General features: G+C 53.7%; 1 protein-coding gene across 2 annotated transcripts in view; it reads right to left on the reverse strand.

Moving 5' to 3' along the window:
* The window catches only part of RYR1 (ryanodine receptor 1), a 118,047-nt gene that overhangs the window by 43,168 nt on the left and 48,960 nt on the right, over nucleotides 1-25,919 (reverse strand). The window contains exons 47-78 of one of the 2 annotated variants that reach the window (XM_060084002.1): nucleotides 25,692-25,861; nucleotides 24,038-24,258; nucleotides 23,864-23,954; nucleotides 22,571-22,711; nucleotides 22,015-22,178; nucleotides 21,826-21,904; nucleotides 21,475-21,564; nucleotides 20,876-21,016; nucleotides 20,429-20,503; nucleotides 20,255-20,330; nucleotides 19,793-19,916; nucleotides 19,356-19,471; nucleotides 17,548-17,615; nucleotides 17,331-17,452; nucleotides 16,813-16,862; nucleotides 16,331-16,391; nucleotides 15,963-16,201; nucleotides 13,164-13,245; nucleotides 12,508-12,638; nucleotides 11,937-12,269; nucleotides 10,425-10,665; nucleotides 8,527-8,614; nucleotides 8,325-8,417; nucleotides 7,723-7,737; nucleotides 6,385-6,555; nucleotides 4,796-4,855; nucleotides 4,388-4,525; nucleotides 3,720-3,832; nucleotides 3,431-3,527; nucleotides 2,874-2,980; nucleotides 995-1,046; nucleotides 794-862 (exon numbers count right to left, since the gene is read on the reverse strand). In XM_060084002.1, coding sequence (XP_059939985.1) covers nucleotides 794-862; nucleotides 995-1,046; nucleotides 2,874-2,980; nucleotides 3,431-3,527; nucleotides 3,720-3,832; nucleotides 4,388-4,525; nucleotides 4,796-4,855; nucleotides 6,385-6,555; nucleotides 7,723-7,737; nucleotides 8,325-8,417; nucleotides 8,527-8,614; nucleotides 10,425-10,665; nucleotides 11,937-12,269; nucleotides 12,508-12,638; nucleotides 13,164-13,245; nucleotides 15,963-16,201; nucleotides 16,331-16,391; nucleotides 16,813-16,862; nucleotides 17,331-17,452; nucleotides 17,548-17,615; nucleotides 19,356-19,471; nucleotides 19,793-19,916; nucleotides 20,255-20,330; nucleotides 20,429-20,503; nucleotides 20,876-21,016; nucleotides 21,475-21,564; nucleotides 21,826-21,904; nucleotides 22,015-22,178; nucleotides 22,571-22,711; nucleotides 23,864-23,954; nucleotides 24,038-24,258; nucleotides 25,692-25,861 — 3,818 coding nt within the window. The remainder of the gene's footprint in view (nucleotides 1-793; nucleotides 863-994; nucleotides 1,047-2,873; nucleotides 2,981-3,430; nucleotides 3,528-3,719; nucleotides 3,833-4,387; nucleotides 4,526-4,795; nucleotides 4,856-6,384; nucleotides 6,556-7,722; nucleotides 7,738-8,324; nucleotides 8,418-8,526; nucleotides 8,615-10,424; nucleotides 10,666-11,936; nucleotides 12,270-12,507; nucleotides 12,639-13,163; nucleotides 13,246-15,962; nucleotides 16,202-16,330; nucleotides 16,392-16,812; nucleotides 16,863-17,330; nucleotides 17,453-17,547; nucleotides 17,616-19,355; nucleotides 19,472-19,792; nucleotides 19,917-20,254; nucleotides 20,331-20,428; nucleotides 20,504-20,875; nucleotides 21,017-21,474; nucleotides 21,565-21,825; nucleotides 21,905-22,014; nucleotides 22,179-22,570; nucleotides 22,712-23,863; nucleotides 23,955-24,037; nucleotides 24,259-25,691; nucleotides 25,862-25,919) is intronic. The other variant, XM_060084001.1, reaches the window with a different exon arrangement.

Here is a 25,919-nt window from a genome sequence, read left to right on the forward strand (position 1 = left end):
AAATATCACTTATGTTCATCACTACTTATCAATTACAGTAGCTCCTGGATCCACTGTTAGTTCTTGTTATTTGGTAGATTAATAGAGAAGTACAACTATTACTGTATCACAAATTTTTAAAGCAATATTTTGACAACTGTTTCAGTATGCTTGTTTCCTCTGCTATGGATTCGTTTTATACATTTAAGTACATGATTCTGAGAAAGGGTTCATCAGATGCCAAAGGGGACCCTGACACAAAAAAGGTTGAGAAACTTGGGGAAATGCTTGCTGATCACCTTCATGAGTGAAAGGATGGGTTAACTGCATTTACTAGCTCTTTCTCACCGCCTGGCCTTTGCGTATGCTGTGCCCCTTCCTGGAACACCTTTCCCTTTTTCTTCAACTGGCACATTCCTTTTATCCTTCTGCTCAGACATCCCTTCCTCTGAGAAACCCTCCCTGAAACCCTTCCCCCGCGGGCTGGATCAGGCGTCTTGCCTGGGTCCGCATGACCCCCTGAGCTTCCCTGGCTTCCCCCGGCCCTGACCCCTCTGCCCGTGCCTCCCCATTCCCGCCCTGACCATTCTGCTGGAGCTCCCATCATCACCACGGTGGATACTCTGTGCTGTTGCTGTCTGCTTGATGCAGCTGACTCCCCAGTAGACTGGCTTGGCCGCTGCTACGTGCTCAACATCCCCCAGCCTAGGGCCGGGCCCAGAGCAGTGCTCTGTGAACACATGCTGACTGAATGGGGGATAATGAAGTCAGGATTCCCCATCCCTTTCTTCAGGGACTACTTGATCCCACCTACCTCAAAGGAAAGCTCCACCTCCTCTTCTTCAACTTCGCCATTCTCCCCTCCCTCCTCCAGGTGGCAGCTCTGAGGATAGGGCATCAGTTAGAGATGATGGTGAACAGAAGAGATACCCCAGGCCAGTTCCAGCCCTTTCAGTGGACAGGCATTGCAGCTGAGGGGGAAGGGAACCTGCCCTAAACGGGGGCAGGGCCTCACCTTTGCCATGATATCGGCATACGCTATATACAAGTAATCTTCATCCAGTTTGCTGAGGAGGTAAGTGGGGAGACAGTCAGGACCCAGTAGAGAGGAACCCCATCTTATAACAGCTCCCAGTTTTCCTTTGGAGAGCCACCCCTCCCCATGCTCAGGCTGTGTGGTTCAGATGGGGTAGGATTCTCCATTGCCAGACTGGGCATGTGATCAAGGCTGAGCCAATCAGTACTTTCTATCTGCTTGGCTACAATAATAGGTAAGAGATGGTCATGTGATCCACTCTGGTCCAGTGGAATTCATTCTGGGAGTTTTGCTGAAGCTATTGATAGAGCTGCTCCCTTTCCACTGGGGTTGCTGTGATGGTGTGATGGAAGCCTGGAGCTTCCCGGGCCATCTTGCCACCTGACAACTGGTTGGCTCACCTGACAACTACGACCAACCACCTCCTTAGGTGTCCTCTATAATAATAAATACTAATACCAGCAGAAGTAATGGCCAACACCCACTGAGTTTACTCTAGGTTGGTTTCTGTTCTAAGCGCTTTGTATATAATAACAAATTAATTCTCACAGTAATTCAATTAGGTAGATATATAGTTGACCCCTGAACAGTATAGTTTTGAACTGCACAGGTCCACTTATATGTGAATTTTTAAGAATAAATACTGCTACAGTACTATACAATCCATGGTTGGTTGAATCCATGGATGCAGAACCGCAGCTATGGAGGGCCAACTATAGAGTTATACCTGGACTTTTGACCACATGGAGGGTCAGTACCCCTAACCCCTGCATGGTTCAAGGGTCAGTTGGATTACTAACCCCATTTTACAGACGAGGGAAACTGAGGCACAAAGATCCTTCTTCGCCAGGGTCATAGAGCTTGTACTGGTCATAGAGCTTGTACTGGGATTCAAACCATAGAGCTTATACTGGGCTTCAAACCTTGTGCTGGGATTCAAACCTGGATAGTCTAACTCCAGGGTCATTGCCGTCCCAGAGGATAGAAAAGAGAATACTCAGTTTCCCAGTCTCCCTTGCAACTGGTGGTGACCTGATGTCAGAATTCTGGCCAATGAAACATGTGCAGAAGCCCACCAGGGAGAGCTTTCCTTGGACAAAAAGATTTTGGTCCTGCTTAAGGGAAAGCCTTTCATCTTCTTTCTGCTTGACATGTGGTCATGATGCCTGGATGTTCAGCATCCATCTTGTAACCACCAGGCAACAGCTCAGAATGGCAGGGCAGAAATCCTGAACGAGTCTGGGTCCCTGTCATTGTCATCGTGCCACTGCCCAGCCCTAGGCTCTCTACCTCCTGACTTGATATTACATAAGAAAAACAAATCTCTGTGCCTCCATTTCCTCATCACACAAAAAAGGTGATAATAATATCTATCTCATAATGTGACAATTAAGGGAGAGGATCTATATGTCAGGTGTTTAGCATGATGCTTGACACGTAAAAAAACATTTAATAAACGCTGCTATTTATTCCCATGACTGCCACTAGCCCATACGAAGCTTTTGTGTGAATTAGAAAAAGGCTCCCCTTCCTCACTGCCGTCTGTTGGAAATTTGTCATAATATTCTGATTTTCTCCCTGTAATATATTGTAGTATACTGATTTTGTTTGAACAAGACATTTTCTTCTAGAAAAAGCCTAAATCAATATTGCCTGTGATGTGAACACTTCAGAGGAGATGCCCGTGAAGTGCTCGGTCTGCACAGCGGTACGTGGGAGCTCTGCCTGTCCGAGTAAAATGATATTAGAAGATCCGCTATGGGGCTCCCACACTGAGGGTCTCTCTTGAGTGACAGGGAGGTTGCAGGAGTGGGCAGAGGTGGCGGCTTTCCCTCTGGGACCTAGGAAGGGCCCTCACCTCTTCTCAGTCAGGGCAGTACGGCTGAAGTGCAGGACGAGCTGGTGCAGGGGGTCTGGCTTCTTCTCCTCCACCTCTTCCTCCTCCTCTTCCCGCTCACCAGCTTTCTGGAGGGAGGTGTGGGGCTCGGGGGAGGGGCTCCTAGGGTCCCCACCTGTCTCCCCGCCTAGCCCTGCTGGGCTGTTTTTTTTGTTTGTTTGTTTTTTGCGGTACGCGGGCCTCTCACTGTTGTGGCCTCTCCCTTGCGGAGCACAGGCTCCAGACGCGCAGGCTCAGCGGCCATGGCTCACGGGCCCAGCTGCTCCGCGGCATGTGGGATCTTCCCGGACCGGGGCACGAACCCGTGTCCCCTGCATCGGCAGGTGGACTCTCAACCACTGCGCCACCAGGGAAGCCCTGGGCTGTTTTTTTTTTCTCTTCCCCCACATCCTGCACCCGGCCCTGGTTCCCATACCCCACAGTGCGAAGGGCGACCCACCCCTGGAGGTGTACAGTGGACGGCTGGGTCCCAGTCCTATCCCACTGTGCCCGACACTCCCAGGCAGGCCCCAGCTCACTGAAAGGTCATCTATCATGCGGTCCTCGAAACTGTGGTCTTCAGTCAGGATCCACGCCGCCTTGTAGCTCTCCACAAACATGTTACAGGCCCGTTGCCTTTGGGGGAAAGATGTGCGGTGTCGCCGGGACCTCCCCATCCACGCTTCTCTGTCCTCCCACACATCTCCTCCCCTAACCACTCCCCAAGACCCCACTGGGGTTGACACTCCATCCTCTTGCCTCTTCAGCCACTCTTTCTCCAAGGCCCCTAGAGGTTCCCTCCTCCACGGGTGGGGGGGGATGTCTTACGTTGGCAGGTTGTACAGGGGGGTCATGCGGAAACAGGCGACGACCGCCCTCCGGCGCTGCTTGGACAAGAGCTTGTGCCACACGGCCTTCTTGGACTTATAAGGGTGCTCGATCTGGAGGCGGGATTATCTGTCACGTCTCCAGACTCTGCCCCTGGTCTGATTCTCACTTCCAGCCCCGAGTGAAACTGCCCATCAGTGCCCACGTCCAAATTCAGGTCCGACTCACAGGGCCGAAGAAACACCCTGGCTCCACCCACAGAGTCAAGGTTCTGACCTGTACTACTCTGCTATCAGACTGAAATCTCCCTCTTACGCCCCGCCCGCAGACTCCGGGCCACTACCCAGACCCCGCCCCAATCTCAAGACCCGCCCAAGGCACTGCCCGCAGAGTCGAGGCGTCTTCACTGGGCCTGACTCGCAGACCCAAAGTTCTGTCCCTGTCGCCGTTCCCAGGCCCAAGATTAAGCGCCAGGTCCTACCCCCAGATCAAAGTTTCCATTCTAAGTCTCGCTTTAAATTCAACTGTCCCCACACCCAACAGATTAAAGGCCCGCCCCTTGCCGCGCTCAGAGTCCCAAGGTTCACCCGCAGGCCCCGCCCACAGGCTCAAGGACCGCCCCAGGCCCCGCCCAGAGACGCAAGTTTCGGCAACTCAGTAAGAGACACCTGCTCCAGATGATAGAGCACGGCAGACACTTCCTGGACTCTGCGCACGATTTTCTCCGGGTCGTCAGCGTCCTCCTCCCGGCCCGGGACGCCCCGGTACAAGGCCATCTGCCAGCGTAGAGAAGGGGAGCCTTCGACCTGAGAGGAGGAAGGACGGTCCGCATGAGCCCCTCCCCTGCCCGCTCCCTCCTCTCTCAGCCGGGCTTCTCGGAGCGCCCCTCTGCGCAGAGTGGGCTTCTCCGGCCGCTCCGCCCCCCCATTCAATGCTGTGATGATTCACTGGGGTGCTGAATACAAGGTCCCTCTTTCGATGCCTGATACATAGTAAGTGCTCAAACGTCGGCTGTTACTCTTGCTGTTAACCTGACATGCCCGTTTCGGTTGCACGAGGAGGAGGAGGCGGCGTACCTTTCCCTGAAGGTGAAGGTTGTTTTGCAGAAATTCCCGGACCTCCTCATCTGTGTCTTTCTGGGGAGACATGACAGGCTGGGTCACTCTGGAGGGCCAAGCGTCCTCCTTGACCTACAACCCTTTCCCTTCCAGCCCCATCACCCCAGCAACTGGTGAGAGGCTTGTGTGGGGAAGATCCGAGAGAAACTGAAAGGATCCACAGGTCAGGAGTGGTCAGAAAGGAGTCCTAGAGGGCATCAGAGGCCACAGAGGCACCTTGAAGAGACAGGATTAGAAGGGCCTCGTTGAGGGTGTGAGAGGAGGTAGGGGGTGACATGAGGCTATCCCCAAAGGTAAAAAAAGGTCAGAAGAGGGTCAGAGTGGGGCTGGGAGTAAGTGGGAGATGGGCAGGGAGTTTCTGAAGATTAGAGGTGGGCGAGGGGGATTAGAAGGAGACGATAAGGTCAGCAGAGGTCATAGGGGGTCAGGCAGATCACCCAAGTCACTGGTGGGGTTTACATGGAGGCTAAAGGAGGAATCAGTAGGGTGGGGTTTCCTTAGGGTCCCAGGAGAGGGGGCCCTCATGACGAAGTTAAGTGGGCTGAGGGGCCCAGGAGGGCTCTTAGGGACTCAGCAGTACTCAACAGGTCCTAGGAGGAGAAAGGGGGTGCTTGTGATATCAGGGGAGAGTCAGTGGTCTTCAGGGCCCTGGGGGTTAGTAGATTGTCAGGGTGCTTAGCAGGGTCCTGGGGTTCTAGGAGTCTTGGGGCAGAGTCCTGGGAGGGCTTCTTGGGTCCCTGAGGCCAAAAAGGATCAGGGAGGGGGGTTGTTATCCCATACAATGGATAAAAGGGGTCCCGGGAGGCCTCTTTGGGGCCCCAGAGGGCTTAGAAGGATTCAGGGGCAGGGTCAATTGATCCCAATCACCCTTGAGACCTCAGAGGTTTCGGTGTAGTCCTGGGGAAGAAGCCATTAGGATCCTGGGGGCTACTTAGGGTCACAGCGTGCTCACTGGGCCCCTGAGAGTCTTTGGGGGCTCAGTTGGGTGTCAACAGAGTCCCGGGGGAGGGGTCAGCAGGGTCCTGAGGGAAAGATGTGGTGAGCTGGAGAGGTCAATGGGAACCCAGAGGTTCGGGGGGGGCAATGGGGTCATGAGGGGCTCAGTGGGTCCCGAAGGACTTGGGGAGGTCCTGGTAGAGGGCTTGGAGGAGTTTCAGGGGGGCTCAGGGTGTCTCAGCTGGGGTCCTCAGGTTCCTAGCAGGTTTGGCATGGCAGGGGGGTGGTGCTCAGTAGGGTCCCTGAAGGCTCAGTGTGGTCCTTGGGTCCCAAGGGTCTTAGTGGCCTTTCCAGTTTCCAGTGGGGTCCCAGTTAGGGTCCTTTGGTCCCAGAGTTCTGACAGCATCCCAAGTAGGGTTCTCAGCATCCTGTGGGAAGGCTCAGGGCATCGTAGGAGGCCCAGTGAATCCTCAGGTTCCTGGAGAAGGACTCAGTAGGGTCCTAAGGGAGGGCGCTTAGTGGGATCCTGGGGGTTCAGTAGGGTCCCAGGGGCTTAGTGGGAGTGCTGAGTGGGATCCTGGTAGGTTCTCAGAAAGGGGCTGAGCAGGCACCAGGGCATAGCGGGTCTTGGCCAGTGTAATGAGTTCCTGGTCAGTGGGTGCACACATGTTCAGGCCAATGGGCAGCATCTTCTTGAGCGTGGCCACAATCAGCGATGTCTGCACGGAGTACCGGTCCCCCCGGCGCTTCTTCTTGGTGCGTTCCTGGTCTGAGCCACCTGACTGTGGGGACACGGGGGCTCAGCGCCAGCCTGAGTCTCAGCCTGGCCCCTGCTCCAGCCCCAACCAGCTACCATTGTCCAGCCCCCGCCTGAATACTAGGCAGCCCCATCCCATCCCAGTTTCCACCCCAGACCTTGCTGATCTTTCACTTCAGACCCCCAGCCCTGACTCTAGACCCTCCCAGACCCAAGCCTCTATCCCAAATTCCAACTTCTATCCCAAATCCTTCCAGATTTCCCTCTATTCCAGGCTTTCTCAACGTCTAGCAGTCTTCTCTCAGAATCCCCCCAGAACTTTCAGTAGGACACCCCTCCTGTCCCTACACGACACTTACAACCCCCCCTTCAGAGCCCAAGACAGAGTTCCCAAGAATGAAATGAAGATGTAGAACTGTAAAGAGTACCAAGAGACAAGAGAAGTTGGAAGAAAAAGCGAGAGAGAGAGAGACACTGAGAGACTGAGACAGACAAGGAGACAGAAGATGCAAGAAAGATCCAGAAAGATCTGGAAGCAGAAGCACAGAGTCCCACAGCCATGTTCTGGAGCCTTGGGCGCAGACCCATGGCCTGGGCCACCCCAGTCATGCCAATGAGAAGCCCCGGTGACAAGCTTCGGCCGGAGCCACATCCACACCAGCTTGTGATATGGAGCATGACCCATGTGCCAGCACGTGCAGCATCTCACTGGGTCCTCACAGAGCCCTGGGGCTGGGGGGCCACTGACTGGATGCCTTCCAAAGCTCAAAAGGTTAATACACTTGTCCAGGGTCACAGAGCTAACTGCCAAGAGTCAGGATTCTAACCCAAGTCCATCTGATTCCAGAGCCCAGGCCTTAAACCCAACCATGCACGTGCCTTTCCCACCCCCATTCCCATTCCCTGGGACCTCAGTCCAAAATGCTTTGAAGCTTTGGGGAAAACTGAGAGGGGAGTTGGTTTTTTTTTAAACAAAAGTTAAAAAAAATTCAACAGCCAAAAGTTGAGGGCCAGGAAGGGAATGGATGGTGGGAGGTGGGGTGGAGGAAGAGAAAGAGGATGGGGGCTAGGACCCAAGGATGAGGGCTGGGGAACAGGGGCAGGGGTTTTCTGGAGGCAGAGGCTGGGGTTGGGAGCGGGGTAGAGGGTATTAGCCAAGAGCCATGCGGAAGGTCCCAGACGTGGGGCTGACCTGTATATCTCCCGCCTGCTTCATCAGGTTGCAGACAGAGACAAGAAGTGTTACCCCAGTCCCTCCGAGAACCCCAGGCCCCCTCCAAGTCAGCCCTAAGCGCAGCCCCTCTGCCCCACCCTGATGCAAATCCCCCAGCTGCGCATTTCCAGACCTCACTCAGGTGGGTTTGTTCTTTAGACCCTGTCCTTTAGAGGGCAGTTCTGGGAAGGATAAGGGGAGAGGAAAGGGGGAGGTGTGGGATAATGGGATAGAAGGAAAGAAGTGGGTGAAAGGAGAGGAGGAAATTGGGATGGGGGAGGGACATGGGGAGGAAGAAGATGGGGAGGAGGGTGATGGGGAGGAGAAAGCATGTAGGGCGGAGGGAGGAGATGGGAAAGAGGAGGGAAATGGGGGGAAGGAAAAAGACGGGAGGGAGGAGATGGGGATGAGAGAAGGGGGAGGTGGGGAGGAAGGAGGAGGGAGATGGGGCTGCTATGAGGGCTGCAGGGAATGTGACTAGGACAGGGCAGGCTGGCGGGGTGAGGAGGGCTCAGGTAGGAAGCCCAGGAGGCTGTTCCCTCCCTCCCTGCTAAGTCCTCCTCCCAGAGCAAAGCACCCACCTTGGCCATTTTGCTCTTGCTGTCCGCAGTCAGAAATGACATGTTGTTGATCTCATTCTGGACCACAAAGTTCTGTTCTTCGCGCTTAAAGTTCTGGGGGTGGGGGAGGCAGTGTTGGGGATCAGACAGGGTGGGGGAGGGCATCTTTGGGCGGCAGCTTCTCGGCTTATAGAGAGGAGGGGCAGGGTGGGTGGGGACTCACGTGGGACTTGGACCAGTAGATGAAGATCTCGCCCACCATCCTGAACAGCTCCTCCGCATTAGGATTGGGCTCGGTCAGCCAGTGTGCCCTGGGCAGGCAGGGGAAGGGGCTGGTGAGGGATGAGGGCAGGGAGCCCCACAGAAGGGGGCCACGTGGAGAGACCTCAGGGGAGGGGATCGGAGTCTACAGTGGGAGGGATAGACCTTTCTAGGGTAATCTGGCCATTCAGATGATTTAAAAATGATCCATGACTATTCCTTAAAAATTGCTTTTTCTTTCTCTAACCTTCTTATTGAAGTATTACATACAAAGTTTCAACTTGATGAATTATCATCAAGTGAACACACTTGTGTAACTGCCACGCAAATCAAGAAATAGAACACTTCCAGTCCCCAGTCTGAAAGATGCCCTTATCCAGACTTCTAGACCATGAATTTTTTTTTTAAGATTAAAAAAAAATTATTTTATTTATTTATTTTTGGCTGCATTGGGTCTTCGTTGCTGCACGCGTGCTTTCTCTAGTTGCGGTGAGCAGGGGCTAGTCTTCGTTGCGGTGCGCGGGCTTCTCATTGCAGTGGCCTCTCTTGTTGCGGAGCACAGGCTCCAGGCGCACAAGCTTCAGTAGTTGTGGCTCGCAGGCTTTAGAGCGCAGGCTCCATAGTTGTGGCACATGCGCTTAGTTGCTCCACGGCATGTGGGATATTCCCAGACCAGGGCTCGAACCCATGTCCGCTGCATTGGCAGGTGGATTCTTAGCCACTGGACACCAGGGAAGCCCCTAAAGATTTTTTTTGATGTGGACCATTTTTAAAGCCTTTATTGAATTTGTTACAATATCGCTTCTGTTTTATGTTTTGGTTTTTTTGGCCGCGAGTCATGTGGGATTATCTCCCCGACCGGGGATCGAACCTGCACCCCCTGCATCAGAAGGTGAAGTCTTAAGCACTGGAGCACCAGGGAAGTCCCCTAGCCCATGAATTATTTTGGTCTGTTCTTGAATGTTACATAAATAGATGATACAATATGTACCCTATTTAAAATTTTCTGGTTTCTTTCATTCAACCTGATGTTTGAGAGATTCATCCATGTTGCTGGGTGTTGCAACATTGCTGTGTAGTATTCCACTGTGTGAGTATACCTCACTTTACTTGCCCAAACTTTTTGACCCAACACTCCTACTCCTAGGAATCTACCCTATAGCGATACCCACTCATGAGCACAAAGGTGGGTGTACAAGGATGTATACAGCATGCATACCACTGCTTTCTGCTTCAGCTCCCATGACAGACGTAGCTAATCAATCCAAGCACCCTTTCTCACAAAGCCTTGATGCAACCTTAAAATCTTTTTCAACCCAGAGGGAACTTGGAGTTGAATCTTGTTCACTGTCCCTGGGTTTGGCTGCACCTTAGACTCAATAATTCTTTAAACATTGCTTCTGATTTTAGGGAGATGTTAGCAATTGGTTGATACCTGCACTTGCCCTTTTATAAAGACCTATGTTTCTGGGGGAAATTAGTCTGGCCGGATCTGGACTATCTTCCTTTCTTCTCTCAGTGATGGAGGAGGGCCTGACCATTGGACTTCACTTCACAAATCAGGCATCCTGTCTACCCAAGCCTGAAGACACAGCGCTGGAGGAGAGAAGTACGCCTCCTTATGGCTGATACTGCAGCCCTCACAGGGCCTCAGATTCAGGAGGTTTAAAGGAGCAGAAGGGGAGAAAACACATGCTGGCTTTTATTGTTCCATAAGCAACAGGAGGTCAGAAGGTTGGGTAGGACTGAGTGAGAATTGCAAGAAGTTTATAGCAAGTCAGAGGCAAGAGGTCAGATGGGGTCCAAGGAAGCCAGGGGTCAGGCTGGGGTGTGTGGGGGGACGGCTGGGGACATGCTGACCTGTTGTTGTCCACGTAGCGGATGAGCAGTGGATAGAGGGCGTACAGGTCCCGGCAGAGTACAGAGAACTCATCCCGCACCAGGAGCTCGCCCTCCTCGGCTTCCGCCTTGGCCTCTAGGCGCAGCTGCTCCTCCTCGGACACCACCTTCCCTGCCCGCTTGCGCAGCCGCCCGATGGTGGGGATGAAGTGTGAGTGCAGGAGCTCAGGCTGGGCCCGGCTCACGATGGGCTGGGCAAACACTGCAGAACCAGAGGGGGCGCAGGTGCTGCTGGCCGGCCACTGACTCCAGCACCTGACCTAAGACCTCTGATCCCACCCCTGACCTCTATTCCCATCCCGTGACTTCTGACCTGTACCTCTGACCCAGCAGCTGTCATCGACCCCAGCCTGACCCTGGCTTCTGACCCCAGCCTCTACCTCTGATCCCACTCCTGACCTCGGGCTGTGACCTCTGACATAGCCCCTGATCCTGGATCCCAACCCTAACCCTTGACCTGAAACTGTGACCCCTCAGCCCGACACAAGTCCTTGACTTCTGACTCCAACAACTGAATCCTAACCTGATATCTTACCCTAGCCTATGACATCTCACCCCAGTCTTTAACCTCTGACCCCGACATACCTCACCACATGATTTCTGACTATAACCCTGGTTTCTTACCACAGCCTCTGACCTCAGCCCTGATCTCTACCTTGGCCCTGATCCAAAACAACTCCTGACAAGGAACTTACAAGTCATGATTTTTTTTTTTTTTTTGGCCACGCCGCGTGGCTTGTGGGATCCTAGTTCCCCGACCAGGGATTGAACCCAGGCCCCTGCAGTGAAAGCCCAGAGTCCTAACCACTGGACCGCCAGAGAATTCCCCTGACATGGAACTTCTGAACCAGGAGCCCCAATCTTTTTTTTTTTTTTTTTTTTTTTTTTTTCGGCATGCGGGCCTCTCACTGCCGTGGCCTCCCCCGTTGCGGAGCACAGGCTCCGGACGCGCAGGCCCAGCGGCCATGGCTCACGGGCCCAGCCGCTCCGCGGCATATGGGATCCTCCCAGACCGGGGCACGAACCCGTATCCCCTGCATCGGCAGGCGGATTCTCAACCACTGCGCCACCAGAGAGGCCCCCAATCTTTTAAAGATTCATTTCTTGACCTCTGACCCAGAACCCTAACTGTCCATATCGAGGACTCTGATATTTGACCTGGTCCTCTGACCCTTTGTATAAGGAACTCAGCCTTCTGACCCAGTTTCTAACCCATGACCTAACCCTCTTCAAGGCTCCAGTAATTCAGACTCCAGCCTGGAGGACTCCCAGGACCCATGCTTCCACCTCAGACCCTATGAGCCTGAGATTCTGACCCCTTAGGATGACCTCTGGCCTTGTGACCCCGAGAAAACTGAGCTATGACTCCTCCCCACTCCCAGAAAACCATGGACCACGGGATCTCCCTCTGAGACCATCAGGTCCAGGGACCTGAGCCCCAGTACTCAGGAGCCCCATGCCCGCCAGACCCACCAGCCAGCCGCTTCATCCACGAGGCCTCGTCAATGCCCAGGTTGTTGACGATGATCCGCAGGATATTCCCCAGCAGGGAGTTGAGATGGTCGGAAGTGATGGCTGTGCAGGGTGGAGGGGCCCCTGCAGGCAGGGCAGGCGGGGTTGCCTCGGGTCCGCGCTCCCACCAGCGGGGCAGGTAGCTGCACAGCATGGGCAGCGTGATCTCGATGACGTGCGGCATCTCTGTGTAGCGGGCCCCCGACTCAGCCAGCCCCCCGATGTCTGCCATGAGCCGCTCCAGCACCGGGATGTCAGGACACATCTCCTCCACGCTACTGGGGAGCCCCAAGACTGGGGTGCGGGGAGGGGGTCAGGGCATGCCAACCCATCATGCCCAGACCTCAGTGTCCACACCATAATCCAGAGCACCCACAAACTCTGGGGTTCCCCAATCTGGAGCGCCCCCAACCTGAGGAATCCTCAGCCCCTCAGAGCCCAGACTGGGCCACACTACCCACAGTGGGTCTCCCTGGAACCTGTGCAGGTGGAATATAACCCTTGACAGCTGCCCCAGCCCCGCCCGACTTACTGGCCCGCTCCCGGGGAGATTTGGTGGTGTACACTGAGCAGGCATTATACTCGTTCAGCTGAGGTTCCAGGAACGCCACCGGCATGGCCGCTGCCAGGCAGGCGAGGCACTCGCCCAGGGCTGGCCGAAGCCTGGAAGACGAGGCTGTGCTCAGCTCCCACGCCCCCTCTGCCCTGTCCTGGATCCCAGTCCCTTCCTCCACAGAAGTGCCTCTCCCCAGGACACTTTGGGGCAGAGATGCCATTCACTGGTGGTCACCAATGCGGCCGTTTCCCTGGGTTTCCTGAGTGCCCTTTTGCTCTACCGGTGATTCTGGCACTGCCAGCGGCCCTCCCCAGTGCCCCCAGCATGCCTGGCTCCTGTGGGCCGCCAGAGTTTCTGCGTGCCCCCTGCCAGCCCAGAACAACCTGGCACCCTGGCCGCCAAGCGCCTGTGCCCACCTGGCCCCCAACCAGTGGCCTCCACTTTCTTCACTGGCCTTCCTCCGAGCGCCCTCTCGTGGCCATCTTGAGGAACTGCAGTGGCCACGGTGCGGACGTCTTTTGAAGACTAACCATTTCCTGGCTTTTCATTCACCCCATCTTCTCCTGTGCCCTCCCCTCCCTGGGCCCCCACAGTATCCACCCCAACCCCAAACTATGGCTGTCTCTCCTTACTTTTCCACGTAAGGGTTCTTGGTGGTTCCCAGGGAGTAGATACTGCACAGCGTTCGGTAGCAAGAGACCTGGACATCATCCACTGAGGGAAAGAAGGAGGGTGAGGGTCCGTACCAGTTCTTCTCTAACCCCCTCCCTTGTCTCCAAATGACGGGTAAGAGCAGGGGCTGTAAAGCCAGGCTGCCATTTACAAGTTTTGTTACTTGAGCAAGTACCAACTCTCTCGCGGCCTTAGTTTCCCTCTCTGTAAAATGTGGATAATTATAGTATCTTCCTCATGGGGTTGCTGTGACGATTAAATGAGTTAATACTCAGAAAGCAACTGGAACATGGCACACAGGAGGCACTCAGTGAAGGCGAGCTGCTCTTGGAGAGGAGTCACGGGTCTCTTGATGATAGTGATGGACTCTCTCTCCAGCAAATGCAAACAGACACCCAATTGTGACTTCAGTATTGGTTATCCACACACCCCCCACCCCAGAAGGCCAGGTTAAGAACCTCATCAACTTCCTAAATGTCATGAGGCAAAAAGAGGGCAGGGGAACTGTTCTAGATTGAAAAAGAGACGACAGAGACATAACAACCAAATGCAATGAGAGAAACTTCACTGAATTCTGAATTTTTAAAAAAATCAAAGACAGGGCTTCCCTGGTGGCGCAGTGGTTGAGAGTCCGCCTGCCGATGCAGGGGACACGGGTTTGTGCCCCGGTCCGGGAAGATCCCACATGCCGCGGAGCGGCTGGGCCCGTGAGCCATGGCCACTGGGCCTGTGCGTCCGGAGCCTGTGCTCCGCAACGGGAGAGGCCACAACAGTGAGAGGCCCGCGTACCAAAAAAATAAAAAATCAAAGACATTTTGAGGATAATAGGGAAATTTAACTATAGTCAGGTTAGGTGTGATACTGATATTGTGGGTACATGAGAGAAGGTTCTGCAACATTCAGGTGTTGCAGGCTGAGTATTTAGGGATGAGGTGTCACTGTGTGTGTGCAACTCACATTCAAAAGTTCAACAAGGGCTTCCCTGGTGGCGCAGTGGTTAAGAATCCGCCTGCCAATGCAGGGGACACAGGTTCGAACCCTGGTCTGGGAAGATCCCACATGCCGCGGAGCAACTAAGCCCATGCACCACAACTACTGAGCCTGCACTCTAGAGCCCACAAGCCACAATTACTGAGCCCGTGTGCCACAACTACTGAAGCCCGCGTGCCTAGAACCCGTGCTCCGCAACAAGAAAAGCCACTGCAATGAGAAGCCCGCGCACAGCAACGAAGAGTAGCCCCCGCTCGCCGCAACTAGAGAAAGCGCGCGCAGCAATGAAGACCCAATGCAGCCAAAAATAAATTAAAATAAATTTAAAAACAAAAAGTTCAACAGAAAGTTTGGAAATACTTTCACTCATAAAGTGAAAGGTAAAACAAATGGGGCAGATTGTTAACAATTCTCTTCTTTCTACTTTTCTGTATGTTTTTAAAATTTCAGAATAAAATGTTGGAGGGATTCCCTGGCAGTCCAGTGGTTAGGACTCCTTGCTCTCACTACCAAGGGCTCGGGCCCTTGGGGAACTAAGATCCCGCGTGCCCCATGGCACGGCCGGAAAAAAAATATTGGATCTGGGGAAGAACCCCATCCAAGTGCTACTTTTTTTATTTTTGTCAATGTCAAATCAGCAGTGAGCTGAGACAGGCTTCCCCTACCCCTCAGTCCCCACAGCCCGTCCTGGACGCCTCCGATCCCCTGGGCCCCTCACAACCACAGAACCCCAAATTGATCTTGGCATCTCCCTCAAACTTGTTATTTCTTCCAACTTGTCTCATGGAGGCCCCACTGTCCCCAGGTCCCCAGGCCAGGGCCTCACTCTGGATGCCTCCCCTCCACAGCCTATCTCCTCAGCCTCCAAGACATCTCTCCCACCAGCCCTTCCTGTCTTTTCCTGCCTCTGCCATGCTCTACATCTTGTAGGGCTTTTTGAGTACCTGGACATAAAATGTCATCACCCCCATTGGGTATTTTATCTTGCCCGTGTCTCATTAACAACATTATGTTACACACTGTATGCATTATGTTACAAGATCCCAGGCTGGGTCACACACTATAGGTGCCATTTGGATAGGCAGGATAAATAGGATAGGATAGGATAAATACAGCAGACACTGCCAGTTGACTCCCAATATCTGCTCTTACTTTCTTTCTGCTCTTCTCTTCTTCCTACTAAGAGACCTCCATACTTAGCTCAACACATGAATAAAGTCTACCATCCTAGCCTTCCTTACGGTGACATGTGGCCATATGCTAAGTTCTGGCCAATAGGATAAATGTGAGAAGTGATGTGGGCCATTTCTACATTGTTCCTTTAAAAGAACTGAGGTGCCCTCCTCTGTTTTCTCTTGTCTCCTACTGGCTAGAATGAGAAGGTGATGGTGCACCCTCTTGGACCATATGGATAAAGGCAATATTTCAGGGATGGTAGAGCAACAAGATGGAAGGAATCTGGGCTTCTGACATCATGATCAACCTACCAGTAGACTGTTACATGAAAAAGAAATATATCTGTCACTTGTTTAAGCTACTGTGATTTAGGTTCTTCTGTTAGAGCTGTGGAATTAATGCTCTGATTAACTCATTCTCTTACCTACCAATTTTCTGAACTGAATGCACACTTTGCTTATGGCAATGAATCCTCTCAATAAATATAATGCTGAAACACCTGCAGATTCTATCAGGCACACTGGGATGGGTGGTGTTGGTTGAACTGACACCCCCCACCCCCAACAACTGCCCTTGGGATCAGGAGCCCTTACGGATAACATCGTCTCCAAACTGGTGCTGGGCGATGTGCTGGAAGAGGGTGGTGAGCACAGGCAGCAGGGCCACGGTGGTGTAGGTGAGGTTCTGGCCCACTCCCTTCACCTGCGTGTGTGTCTGCGACACCTTGCCTAGCCGCAGGTTCTCCACCATCTTCTCGATGTCCTCCGAGGCACTCTCAAAGAAGGAACGGAGGCCAGCCTTCACGATCTCGGGGCCAGACTTCATCACGGTCCTAACAGGGAAGTGGGGGCAAACCAGTTCCAGAATCTGAGATTCAAGATTGAGGAGAGTCTAGGAGAACAGGGGTTGGGGGTGGGAGCACGGTTAGAATGGGAGTGGGCACCATGACCCTTAGCCCCACCTGGCATCCAGGGAGCGTGCCAGGATATGAAGACAGTTGACCACAGCTGGGGCATCCGTCCCTGGGGGAGGAAGTTGGGCTTGGGTGAAGAAAGGGTTATGGGGACAGCACCTCCCTCTACAGCCAACTCGGCTGATCTCTCTTCATCCATCCCCACCCCGCCTAGATTCCCATAGGCTCCTGTCCTTCCCTCATCCTGGCTGTGATCCCTCTGCCTGTCCCTCCCCCATCCTGGCCCTGACCTCTGGGCCATCACCATCTGGTGATGAGTCTGAGAGTTCCATGATGGCGGGGCCCAGGACTATCCCAGTCTCTGCTCTGTCCCCAGGACCACCCACTCCATGTGCAAGTCCAGAGGAAGAACACAGTGAAAGTTGTTCAGATTAAGGCATGAACCTGGGCCATATTTCTTCAGGGCGAGGTTGTGAAGAGGGGAAGAGAGGGAAGACTGGGGAGAAGGGCTCGGGTGCAGAGCTACTTACCAAAGAGAGAGACTCGGTGACGGACAAGAGCGGCAAGCTTGCAAAAGAGGCTGAAGAAAGAGAGAGAAACAGGACAGGAGAAACAGGGAGCGAGGACACCAAGGGGACACAGTGAGAGGAGGAGGGACAGGGAAGACAGGGGGAGAGGGACAGAAGACAGAGCCAGGAGGAGAAAGGATGATGGGGGAGAAAACGAAGGAGACGGAGGGGGTGCGAAGGGGCAGAGAGATGAACCAGCTTGAAAGTCACAAGCAGTAACTGGTATGCTGGGGGTGGGGAGTCCGGTCTGCCTTTCTGACAGGGTGACCAATTCGTCCCAGGTTGCCTGAAAGTCCCGTGTCCTGGGGCACACCAGGACGGTTGGTCACCCTATAGCCCTTCCATCACCTCTGCAGGTAGACTGATCAGTGCCCAGCACCTAGGACAGAGCCTCTAAGGTCCAAGGGTGGGAGGAAAAGATCTAGGATTACAATGCTGTGAGGTCAGGGGTGTGAGTCACAGGTCCCAGGGGGGCGCACCTGGTGATCATTTCCTTCTCCTTGTTGGAGGCGTGGCCACCACTGCCCAGCAGTTTGGCTGGTGTGGACAGGAAATAGAGGCAGTGGTTGGTGAAGTACTGGTTGATCAAAGGGAGCAGGATCTGGGGGCGTGGGGAAGAGACGAAGGGGATTGGGTGAAGAGAGAGGAGAGCCCACCAGTCCCCAGCCTCCTCCAGCTTCTGAGCCCGCCTCTTGCCTTGGCAAAGAATTTAATCTCCTGTTCGTGAGGGGACTTTTCCACTCGTCCACTGCTGACCACAGCCTCTGGTGGGGGAAGGCAAATAGGGGTCATGGTGGCTTCAAGGCTAGGGAACTCAGGGCTTTCTGAGGGGGCAGAGTTGGGATATGATAGGAGATGGCCTCCTGGTATGAAGTCACTTGTATTGGCTTTGAGGTAAACCTCTCTTCCCTATCTTTCATCTGATCCCCCTAACTCCTTGATCAAACCCTTCCTGAGGCTAAAAATGGGGAGGAGGACAAACTGGGACGGGGTAAGGCCATGGAACATCCCCCTCCTCACCAATCACAAGTCCTTTTCTTTCTGAACTTCAATATCTGGCACTGAGTAAATGTGGAATGAATGAATGAAACAAGAAGTCAATATAGACAGATTAGATTCAACTTTAAAGTGGAAATCTGTTTCAGTCATCATCGTAGTGACGGTAATAAATCATATTATTAAACTAATAGTACTATTAAAATAACAATAATAATAAATAAGGCTCCAATTACTATACACTCGCTATGTCCCCTGGCACTGTGAGAAATGTTCTTGCACAATCTCCTCCCAACCTGGAGGCCTGTATACTTGGTCTTTCATTCCTATTTTACAGATGAGGAAATTGAGGTGAAATAGCTCACTCCAGGTCACTCAGCAAATAAGTGACAGAACTGTAGCTGGTTATGGTGAACAGAATCCCCCTTTCACAGATGAGCAAACTGAGGTTCAGGGGGGAGAGGGAATTGCCAGGAGGCTGTGCAGCACGGAGGTCTGGCTCCCGTGGGATTTGGGGTGAGATGTATGAGTGAATCCTGCTGGGCCACTCACTCACCTGAAGGGAATTTGGGGGTTCCTGGGTGGCTCTTAAGGGGAATGCTGGGGCTCTCTGGGGGAAGCAGGAAGGGATCATAGGGGCCCCAGATGTGATTCTTAGTGATATATAAGAGGCATCTGTGGGGCATCCCAAGAGCCTCAGCCTTCAAAATAGATCCAGAATCTGCCCAGTTCTCACTCTCTTCTGCTCCTGCCCCCCTCAGTCTGCTCCCACAGGCAGCCAGAGGGAGCCTGTGAACACCCAAGGCAGATCAGGGCCCTCTCCTGCTTAGAATGCTCCCATCTCACTCAGAGCAAAAAGCCACAGTCCTCACCATGGCCTGCAAAGCCCGTCATGACCTGTCTGTCACTGACCCCATTTCCTCTCACTCTTCCCCTCTGTCACTCTGATTCAGCCACATGGGCCTCCTAATACGCACATCAGCGACCTCTGCACTGGTTGTTCCTCTCCCTAAAATACTCTCCCCAGATGACCGCATAGCTCTCTCCCCAGCTTCCTGGAATACTCTATTTATTTGACCGCACAGCAGGGCATGTGGGATCTTAGTTCCCCGACCAGGGATCAAACCCATGACCCCTGCAGTGGAAGTGCAGCATCTGAACCACTGGACCGCCAAGGAAGTCCTGGAACACTCCGTTTAAAATTACAACCGGCCCACACTCCCAACCCTCTTTAGCTAGCTCTAGTGTATTCCTCTTCCCATAACACTAATCACTTTCTGACACACTCAGTGATCTCCTTATTTCCGACTTTAAATGGCTGAATCCACCACAGGAATGTAAGTTGCAGGAGGACAGGGATCTTTATTTTCTTGTTCACTGTCTTATTCTCAACCCCTAGAACAATGTCTGGCACAATGATTAGATGAGGGGAGGAAGGAGAAATGAATGAACTGGGTGCCTTTGTGAAACTGCAGCTAGGGCGGGGACGGGGAGGGAATTCTCCGTACCCAGATGGGCGATAAACTCCTGAGAAATGTCCATCCAGCGGAGCAACTGCTGCAGGAAGCCGAAGGCGAACCGTTTCTCAATGGAAGACGTGTCCAGTTCCATGTCCTTAAGGCCCCTGCGTGCAGGCAGAGCGAGAGGTCAGCCCAGACGCAGACCCCCCCGTGTTTCCCGCCTCTTTCCAGTTCAGCCTGGACTCCCCCAGGCCCTGCCTCCGCTTTCCAGGCCCCACCCTTCTTAGACTCCGCCCCTCTCTGGCCCCGCCTCTGCCCTCCAGGCCCCACCCCTCTATGGCCCTGCCTCTGCTCCCAGGCCCCACCCCCATCAATTTCCTCTCTCTGGCTCCGCCTCCGCTACCTAGGACTAGCCTATCACAGCTTTTGCCGGGGTTCCGCCCACTTTCCCTACCCCTCCCGGGCCGGCCTTCCAGCCCGCTTGCCTGGTGACCGCGTAGCCGTTCATCTGCAGGAACTTCAGCAGCTCCTGGGCCTTCTCTCTATCTCGTGCCTTCTCCTTGGCTGTGAGCGTGTCGTAGGGAACCAGCAGCGGGTGGGTCCCACCACCTGGGGCAGCAAAGACCAGAAATCAGGGGCGTGGGGGGGACCCAGGCCGCTCATTGAAGTGGTTCCTGAAGTTGAGGGTGTGCATAATTATAGTAATAAAGACAGAGATAAGAATAACCAAACACTGCTTTCTGAGGCTCCTCACATCCTCACCACAGCCCTACAGGAGTAAATGCTGTGATTATCCCCATTGTAGAGACACAGAAACGAAGGTTCAGTGGGGTGAAAGCAACTGTTCAAAGTCACACAACTCTAACCCAGGCCCTTATGACTCCGGAGCCTGTGACTAGGGGACTATGGCGAAGGGGAGTCTGTGCGGCGTGGGGTGGGTGCCTCACCCTTGGCTTCCAGCTCCTGTTTCTTCTTCCGTCCCCATGTGTTGTGGTAATTTTCCGCCAGTTGTTCTGCCATGGCCTGGGAGAGGATGCAAAGGGTCAAAGCCCACATTCAGAAGATGTCTTCCTCTCCCAACAGACACCTCCAGTCCCCAAATAAAGGATCAGAAGACTCACCTGCAGCTCCCGGGACAGGGTAACTCCGCTGAGGTCGGGGGGCTGGGGGTTGTATCCTTCCCGTGCATCATAGGTCTGGGGAGACAGGGGAAAGATGGACGGACTAGCAGGAAGCCCAGCCCCCAAGCCAATTTATCCCCCCTACCTGGCCCTACACCCCTCCTCTGTGCCCTCTCCTTAAGTCCCTGTCTCTAAGCCACCCTCCTCTCTTCTGCCCTTTGCAGTTTTTCAGACCCATGCCCTCTCCCTTCCCTGATCTCTCAGCCTTCTCTTGCACCCCCTCCTGGCCTTCCCCCTTCCGCTGACCCCACCTTTTTCCCCCCCGCGGCCCTTATCCCCCTCTCGACCCCACCTCCTGCCTGGCCCCACCCTCTCCTGGCCCCGCCCCTTATTCCAGCCGCTCACCACCCCCTCATGACCCCGCCCCCGTCCCAGCCCCGCCTCCACCTGGGCACTTTGGGATATCTTCCGGGTTTTTTTCTTCTCCGTCTTCTCCTCCTCACCCTCCCTGGCTTTCTCTATCGTCCATTCCCAGGCAATCATGGCCTTCAAGGACTCCTTGATGGGCCAGCGGTAAATCTCTTTGTCCTGGGGTGGACAGGAGGGAGTGGAGTTGGTGGAATGGGGTGAGAGGGAGGTGGAGGTAGGAGCCCCTGGCTCAGCCTCTCTGGCCTCCAGTGTCCCAAAAAGGGGAGAGCCCTGACTATGTGGCTAGGAAGTGGTCCAGTCCGAATTCAATCCCAGATGTCTTACCTGTTCTGTAACAGAGCTTCCCAAACTCTCATTATCCCCTTTTATACATGAGACTCAGAGAAGTTAAGTTGTATGGTCAAGGAATCAAACCCAGTCTCTCCAACCCTTTCTAAGAGAAGGGACACTAGGAGTCTGGGGTCTAGGGGAGGCAGCCAAGTTTGAGGGAAGGCAAAGTCCATGGATGGGGAGCCTTAACCCGCAGATCCAGCTAGATCCAAGCCCATGAAGCTGCCTCACCCCTCCCTGATCCCCCAAATTTTGCACCCCCAACTTGGGCGCCAAGGCTTGGTCACCTTCTCCGAAAACGTCTTGTAGGGCCTCAGCATGGGATGGGTCTTCAGTTCCTCGTCTATGTTCTCCCCATAGGACCAGTTGTTCTGGATCTGGAGGTGGAGAGGGGACAGGTGGGGGCAGTGTCACTATGGAGCTGGGCGTGGGAGCAGGATGAGGCGTGGACACACACTGAGAGGGAACCCTGGAGGGGCTGAGGGTTCCAGAGGAGGCTGTGAATCCCAGGAAGAGTTACGGGTCTCAGGGAAATCTGGGGCCCTCCGGGAGGATCTGGGTCTGGTGGAAAGCTGGGGCCCTTGAGGAAGGCTGGCAGGGGTGGAGGGTCCTGGGGAGGGGAGGACCATGATCCCAACCTTGTCGAAGGCCCACTTCTCATGTGTGTACTCTGCAAACTTGTTAATGAAGGAGTCCAGCTTCTCCGGGATGATCACACTATTAGAGGGGCGGGGTCAGCAGATGTCAGGGCTGTGGCCCCTCCTTCCACCTCGGAAACCTGCTCCTTCTCCCAGCCCCCAGGCCCCCCTCCTGCCCCCAGGCCTCACTTGAGGGTCTCCACAGGCCGAGGATCAAAGTTGCCTTCAGCGTCCACCGTGGCCTTTTTCTCAGCCTTGGATGAGTATGAGGCGTCCACGTAGTCGGGGGGCAGGGCCCCTGCGATGGCACACAGGCAGGGCATAGCCATTCGGTACAGCTCTGGGTCATATTTCTGGGGAGGTCAGGGCGGGGGGTCACTGCAGGCCTGACGGAGCCTTCAAATCCTGGAGCACCAGGACTTCAAACTCACCCCTCCAATCATCACCCCTCTTTCCTGAGCCCTCAAACATGAAGTATGGTCTCTCTCCCTGAAACCCAAGCCTCAGACCCACCTGGACTCTCAAACCACCCCATGTTACCCCCTCCAAGCCCCCAAACTAGAGGTCCATTCCCTCTTCCATAATGTTCAAACCAGAGACCCAACTCAGAGATTCTCCTAGATCCAAACCTGCAGAACTGCCTCCCTCCCTCAACCCCCAACTTTGAGGATTTCATTCTGCATCCCTGACTTTGGGCCCTAGACCCTCCAAACAGGCTTCTTCCAGGGCCCTTGGGTGCCCAGACCTTATGGGCCAGAGAGTCAAAGATGCCCCAGAAGAGTTTACGGGTGAGGTGCAGCTCTTCCTCCGAGGTGACCCCGTAGTTGGCCCAGCCTGTGGGAAGGCAGTAGTACTTCCAACAACGCTCATAGTGGTTGGTGAGGAGCTGGGTGGGAACAAGAGGGGGACACACAAGTGAGGGGGACATAAACAGGTGGCAGGCGAAGGAAGGCCCAGGGAGGCCCCAGGGTTGGGGTGGGGGGTGGCAGTGCTTTTAAGTTATGAAGGAGGTGTGGATTATGCAAATGATATGCTAATAAAGGGGAAATGGCATGCGTATTGGGAAGTTTATTGGACAGTGTATCATGTAAATTTGGCACTCTAACTCAGAGTCAGGATGGGCATTAAATCAGAGCTGGATTTTTTTTTTTTTTTTTTTTTTTTTTTGCGGTACGTGGGCCTCTCACTGTTGTGGCCTCTCCCGTTGCAGAGCACAGGCTCCAGACGCGCAGGCTCAGCGGCCATGGCTTACAGGGCCCAGCCGCTCCGCGGCATGTGGGATCTTCCCAGACCGGGGCACAAACCCATGTCCCCTTCATCGGCAGGCAGACCCTCAACCACTGCACCACCAGGGAAGCCCCAGAGCTGGATTTGTCTGGTGTTCTTTATACAAATAAGCATGCAGATATTAATCCATGGGTGGGGTTATGTGCAAATGGGCATACGGATGAAGTGATCTGTGCTTATGTGAATTAACATGGCAAATGGAAACATAGGCAGCGCTCCATGCAAACACGTGGTAGCTGGGAAGAGAGCCTCCACCAGCCAATATGCAAATTTGAAATGGGGGCTGATTTAGATGTATTACGCAAAATAGTTAAAATATCTGAGTTGGGGGTATCTCCTTATGCAAACTAGCATGCAAATGAAAAAATAATAGGAGAGACAGTGTGCAAATATTCAGGATAGCTGTGGTACTATTTACTCAAATAAATGCAGTCATTTGAATAGTGGAAGGCCGGTGGTCTAAGCATGCAAATAAGCATGCTAATTAGAAAAAGTGTGCCCCACGCAAATATATGCTAATTAAGGTGGGGGTTGGCTCACTGTTATGCGAATTAAACGCTAATTAGGGAGTGTTAGAGGCACCAATGACGCAAAGTGAATGTTAAAGAGGTTTCTATGGGGCCCGCTGCCCGCGCGTTTGCAGGTTAACTGGCCTGGGCGGTGTGATACAAATGAGCCCCATAGTCCGAGGGCGGAGCAAGCCGGTGGGTGGAGCATGGAAATACGCAAACTGAAGAGGGCTTGCCCTCACCTTGAGCGGCATCTTGGCGAACTCGTTAAGGATGGGCACGTCGAACACCAGGCGCCGCAGCAGGTGCTGCAGCATGGACGGGCGGATGTACCTGCGGGGACATGCACGGGGCGGGGTTATCTCACCCTGAGGCCCGCCCCACCCGTAGCCCCGCCCACCAGGGTCCCGCCCCACCTGCAGAGCGCCATCAGGCATTCCTCGATGACGTCGCGCTGCACCTTGGTGAGCGAGCGGCCGCGGGACAGGCGGTATACCGTGTGAAGCATGGAGTCCACCATGATGGCGCGATGCTCGGTTCCCGCAAAGAGTGGCGCACACTTGGTGATGAGCGGCAGCACCGCCAGGCACAGGTAACGGTTCAGCGCCAGCGCCATCTCCGTGGTGCTGAAAGTGGCCTGGGGCGCAGGGTGGGGACATCAAGCCCTGACACCAACCAGGATAACTCTGGGCAAACGACCCCGGCTTCTGATCTTCCCCTGAAACCTGCTTCTCCCAGACCCCACTACCCTTAGTACTTTGGACTATGCAAAATTTCAAATACACGCAAAAGTCCAGGAGCCAACTAATGAACCCTCATTACCCAGATTAGGCTGTTCTGCAGATACCCACCTTCTTCATGCTTTTCCTCTCTACCCTCGCCTTTTTTCCTGTAATAGTTCATGCAACCCCCAGCCATATATCTTTTTATCCAAGGATACTTCAATATGTATCTCCATTCAGAGAAGTATCAATACTTCTATTTAACATTCCATGCTGCCATTATCACACCTCACAGAATTAACGAAATCTCTTAATAATCATGATCAGCTTTCTCTAATTGTCTCAAAAATGGCTTTGCATTTAGCTGCGATTGTTTGGATCAGGGCCCCAGGAAGACCCCCATACTGTACTTGGCTGACAGGTCTCTCCATCAGCAACTGTTCCTTTTCCTCCACCCCCCTTTTAAGGCTATTTATTTGCTGAAGAAACTGAGTCATGGGTCCAATGGAATTTCCTACATTTTGGCCTTGGTTGGTCGCTTCCCAGGGGTGTCCGTTAACTTGTTCCTCTGCCCCCTGTATTTCTGATAAACTGGTAGTTATAGATTCAAGTTCCGGGGTTCCCTTTCCCAGTAGGGAACAGTCATTTCTCCCATCTTAAGAAGAGCCTTCTCTTGACCAAGTTCACCCAGCCAGCACATCGCCATTTCCCTGCCTCTTCTGTCACCAACTTGTGTAGACTGTCAACACTCGCTGTCTCCAATACCTCTCAGCCTCTCAGCCTCTCTCTCTGAGAGGGGCTCTCTCTCTCTCTCTCTTTTTTTTTTTTTTTTTTTTTGGCTGCACCGCATGGCATATGGGCTCTTAGTTCCCTGACCAGGGGGCAAACTTCCACTGCGCCCCTTGCAGTGGAAGTGTGGAGTCTTAACCACTGGACCGCCAGGGAAGTCCTCCCAGGCTCTCCTAAACCCTTTCCCATAAGGCTTTAGCCCCACCACCTCACTGAAACTGCTTCCTCCATTTGGCCAAACCAATGGTGAGTTATCAGTCTTCATCTTAACTTGGCATTGTCACCTTCTATTATTATTGTTCTTGTTGTTGTGCATGGGTCTTTGTATCTCCATGGTGCTGAGCCATCACTGAGAATTCTTTTTTATAACCTGAGGTGTTGGAGATTTCCACCCACCCTTTCCCAGAACTCAGAGTTTTTCTTGGTTTTTGTTTTCTATCTTGATGGTGGGGGAGGGAGGATTATGATATGTACACAAGTTCAGAACAAACAAAAGTGCTGCCACTATTCCCATGACACATCCCACTCTGGAGGCCGGGACAGTGGCCAGACTACTCACCGTGTCCAGCGAGGCGGCCGCCCGCATGTCGGGCAGGAAACCCACATCTAGCACGTGCAGCAAGAACTCCTGGTTCTCGATGCCGTACACGCGGTCCAGGAAGAGCACCATCGACGCCTTGTGGTCCGGCACAAAGGATGCCGACATCTTCGGCTGCACCAGGGCCCCGTCTGTGGGCAAGGGGGCAGGGTCAGGGCCGCCCTTGGGGTCCCCCTGCTTCCTCCCCAG

Source organism: Mesoplodon densirostris, chromosome 19, assembly GCF_025265405.1.
Source record: "Mesoplodon densirostris isolate mMesDen1 chromosome 19, mMesDen1 primary haplotype, whole genome shotgun sequence".
NCBI classification, from domain to species: domain Eukaryota; kingdom Metazoa; phylum Chordata; class Mammalia; order Artiodactyla; family Ziphiidae; genus Mesoplodon; species Mesoplodon densirostris.